Genomic DNA, 3,376 nt, shown 5'->3' on the forward strand with positions numbered 1-3,376 from the left:
GACAATAGAGTAGTCCTGCTCTTAACATATTGAAATATAATTAATATAAAAAATTGAATATTTTCTCACATTTTATTGAGATGAATCACTTATAAACTAGTGATGGTGTATGGCATCGCGCCTTAAGGCCAATTGCTGGAACTTCCCGTACCAAAAATTAAATTTTTTAAAAAGGATTAATTTTTTTTTTAACTTTGAAAAAATTAGATTTTTGAGAAATTTTAAATTTTTGAAAAAAAAAGATTTTTTGAAAAAAACACTTGGAGAAATTTTTTGTTTTTCATTTTGAAATATTTTGGAAATTTAATCTTTTTTTCAAAGCAATCGCACTGCTTTAGATGCGAGAGATAAAATATCGAAGCGCGTAAGCGCCGCGTCGCTGTCTAACGGACAAACGATGTTACGAAACCCATAGAAACGTAAACAAAATTGAAACACATTATTAAAATCTCCATAAAATATCTGATAATTTGTGATATGCATATGTCTAATAATAATTTTTGACCGCCTAATGGCATTTTTTTTACTAGATCTCCGAAGTGCGCTAGACCTGCCTTTCCAAAAAATTAATCAGTTCTTCACCTTGTCAATACAAGTAAAATGTATTTTGAATTATTAAAATCGGACGCTCCCTTCTCTTAAAAACTGAATTACCGTTTTTGGGGCACTTTTTGCCCCGTACCTTCGAAACGGCTAGACCTGCCTTTGCCAAAACTAATCAGCACGTCTCATTATCAATACGAATCGAATGTTTTTTGAACTATTCAAATGGTTGATCGGTGTTCCCAAAATCGTCGACGAAAATTTGTATCCGCACAGCGTACACACACACTAACATACAACAATTTTTACTAGAAACTTTTGAAACGTAAAGGTACCTTACATGAAGTTAATTCATCAAGTTCATGCAACTTGCCTGAAGGCTAAATGCCGTTTAATCTTTGCTTAGTCAGTCACCTATAATTTTCTTTGTGAAGAAACAAGCATAAGAGCAAAATACTAACAACTGAATTGAATTAAAATATTCAATTGTACTGTAATGTTTTCAATATCAACAAATTATCAAAATTTATTTACCATTGTTTTATTTGCAGTAATATTACAAAATAGAAATAACAAAACTATTTTTTCTGTATAAAAATATTTATCAATATAACTCATAATACTTGTAACAAGTCTAAACCGATTCGTTTTCTTTCAATTTCAAGATTCACAATCTTAACTTCAACTCGGTATCCTAGTTCAATAGGGTTAGGATGTTTTCTCAAATTACTAACATGTATAAGTCCCGCAGTCCCCACACCAATGTCCACAAAAGCCCCAAAATCAGTAACATTTTCAACAATTCCTGTTAAAGTCTCTCCTATTTTAAGATCGTCCAGGCTCGTAACATTTTTTCTGAACAAAGGTTCATTACTCTTGCTATCGCATCTATAATCTTTATTGGGGTCTCTTGATAAACTTTCAATTACCCAATTGACTTGGGCTTCTGGAACCACGAGTTCTGCAGCCAATTTGGAAGCAGAGAAGACTTTTGCATAGCTTTTCAGGTTTTCTATAAACGTTTGTTTTCCAATGTCTTTTAATGATAATTTAGCTCTTTCTGCAATTATTTCAGCTATATGATAGCTTTCTGGATGAATCCAAGTTCTATCCAAGGGATTTGTTTCACAGCCACTAGTATCACTGACGACTCTTATAAATCCTATAAATTGTATATAACTTTTAGGCCCGATACCAGCCACATCTCTCACACCATCTCTTGATCGAAATGGTCCATTTCTATCACGAAATTTAATTATTTTTTCAGCCTTAGAATTACCTATGCCTGCCACTTGTTTCAACAAGGTGTGAGAAACAGTATTTATATCAACGCCTACGAAACTCACACATTCTATAACAACTTCATGTAATGATGATGCAAGAAGCTTCTGAGAAACATCGTGCTGGTACATTCCTACTCCCAGATGTTTAGGATCGATTTTAACCATTTCACATAAAGGGTCTTGTAGACAACGAGCTATATAAACAGCACTGCGAAGATTTGTATCAAGTCTTGGAAACTCTTTAATTGCTTCATCACTACAAGAATATATTGAAGCACCTCTCTCATTTATTATACTGTATCTAGTGCCTCTTGGTAACTGTCCAGAGTTAATCAACTTACCCAAAAACTGCTCGGTTTCTCTGCAAGCGGTACCATTTCCTAAAGCAATGAGTGAACAATTATATTTATTCATAAGATTAGCAACAGTAGCTTCAGCGAGTGCAGTTTTTCCAGAATGTGGATATATCACAGCGGTGTCTAATACTTTTCCTAGCTCTGATATCAAAGCCATTTTGCAACCATTTGAAAAACCAGGATCAATACCCAATATTTTGCAACCTTTCACAGGTTGTGTCATTAATAAATGTTTTAAATTACTACTAAAAACTTGGATTGAAGCGTCTTCAGCTTTTTTATTCAAACTATTTCTAATTTCACGAGTTATTAAAGGAGATATTAGTCTTTTATAAGCATCCTGGAATGAATCTTTAAATAATTTATCTCGAGTTGGATAGTTAGTCCCTTTTCGAAGCCATTTGGATTCACAAAATCTTTGTATTGATGTTTTTTGCAGCATCAGGAATCACTATCTTAACACTTAGAACTTTAAGAGATTCCCCACGATTTATTGCTAATATCTGATAAGGCTGAATGGTACTAGTTCTGCATTTGAAATCAAAATATAATTTAAACTTCTCTTGGTCGACATTTTTAACTGATTTATTTTTGGCATGACTAGATGATTGTTTGGTATCCTTCTTAGGTGTTTTGCTAATGAACTTTCAATAAACATTCTATCATTTTTATATATTTTTTGTAACTCTCTAACAGATCCCTATCTTTGCTTATAATATCTGCAATTATATGCTGAATTCCTAACAAAATATCTAGAATAGAACTTAAACCTTTTTTACCTTCTGACACACAACGAGCAGGATCAACCACTCCTTTGCCTTCAAGAATTTGTATAGCCGTACTTTCAAGTCCTAAAGATCTAGCTTTTCGGCAAGGGAGTGTTTACTCACTTTAAAAGGTGCATATATATGTTCTAATTCGTTCATCGATTTGGCAGATAATATGCATCTTTCAAAGACTCTGTTAATTTGCCCGTTTCTTAATAGTAGTTACCATGCTAGGGCTTTGGATTTTTTATTTAATTATGTCCTCATAACTTTGTTTAACTGAACGTAATTTCTCGGGTGACATAGAAACCTGTGAGCTCCTCCTGTTATCGAGCTATAAATGGTATAGTGTTTTCGTCCACGAACAATTTAATTATATTTCTTGAAATATTGTAATCTATATCTTCCATTCAGATAGCAATCTTTC

General features: G+C 33.0%; 1 protein-coding gene across 1 annotated transcript; it reads right to left on the reverse strand.

The window, feature by feature from the left end:
• Positions 1–1,157: 1,157 nt before the first annotated feature.
• LOC113386571 (S1 RNA-binding domain-containing protein 1-like) lies at positions 1,158–2,624 on the reverse strand. The gene has a single exon (XM_026624345.1). It carries the CDS (start codon positions 2,622–2,624, stop codon positions 1,158–1,160), a length of 1,467 nt encoding a protein of 488 aa, XP_026480130.1.
• Positions 2,625–3,376: the final 752 nt, after the last annotated feature.

This window comes from Ctenocephalides felis, unplaced genomic scaffold (genome assembly GCF_003426905.1).
Source record: "Ctenocephalides felis isolate EL2017-DRISC unplaced genomic scaffold, ASM342690v1 CF-g0.4_SCAFFOLD_03571, whole genome shotgun sequence".
Lineage (NCBI taxonomy): Eukaryota > Metazoa > Arthropoda > Insecta > Siphonaptera > Pulicidae > Ctenocephalides > Ctenocephalides felis.

What these genes read in the sequence shown, in the direction of transcription:
- LOC113386571 (XM_026624345.1), bottom strand. Translation starts at nt 2,624, where the DNA reads ATGCTGCAAAAAACATCAATACAAAGATTTTGTGAATCCAAATGGCTT.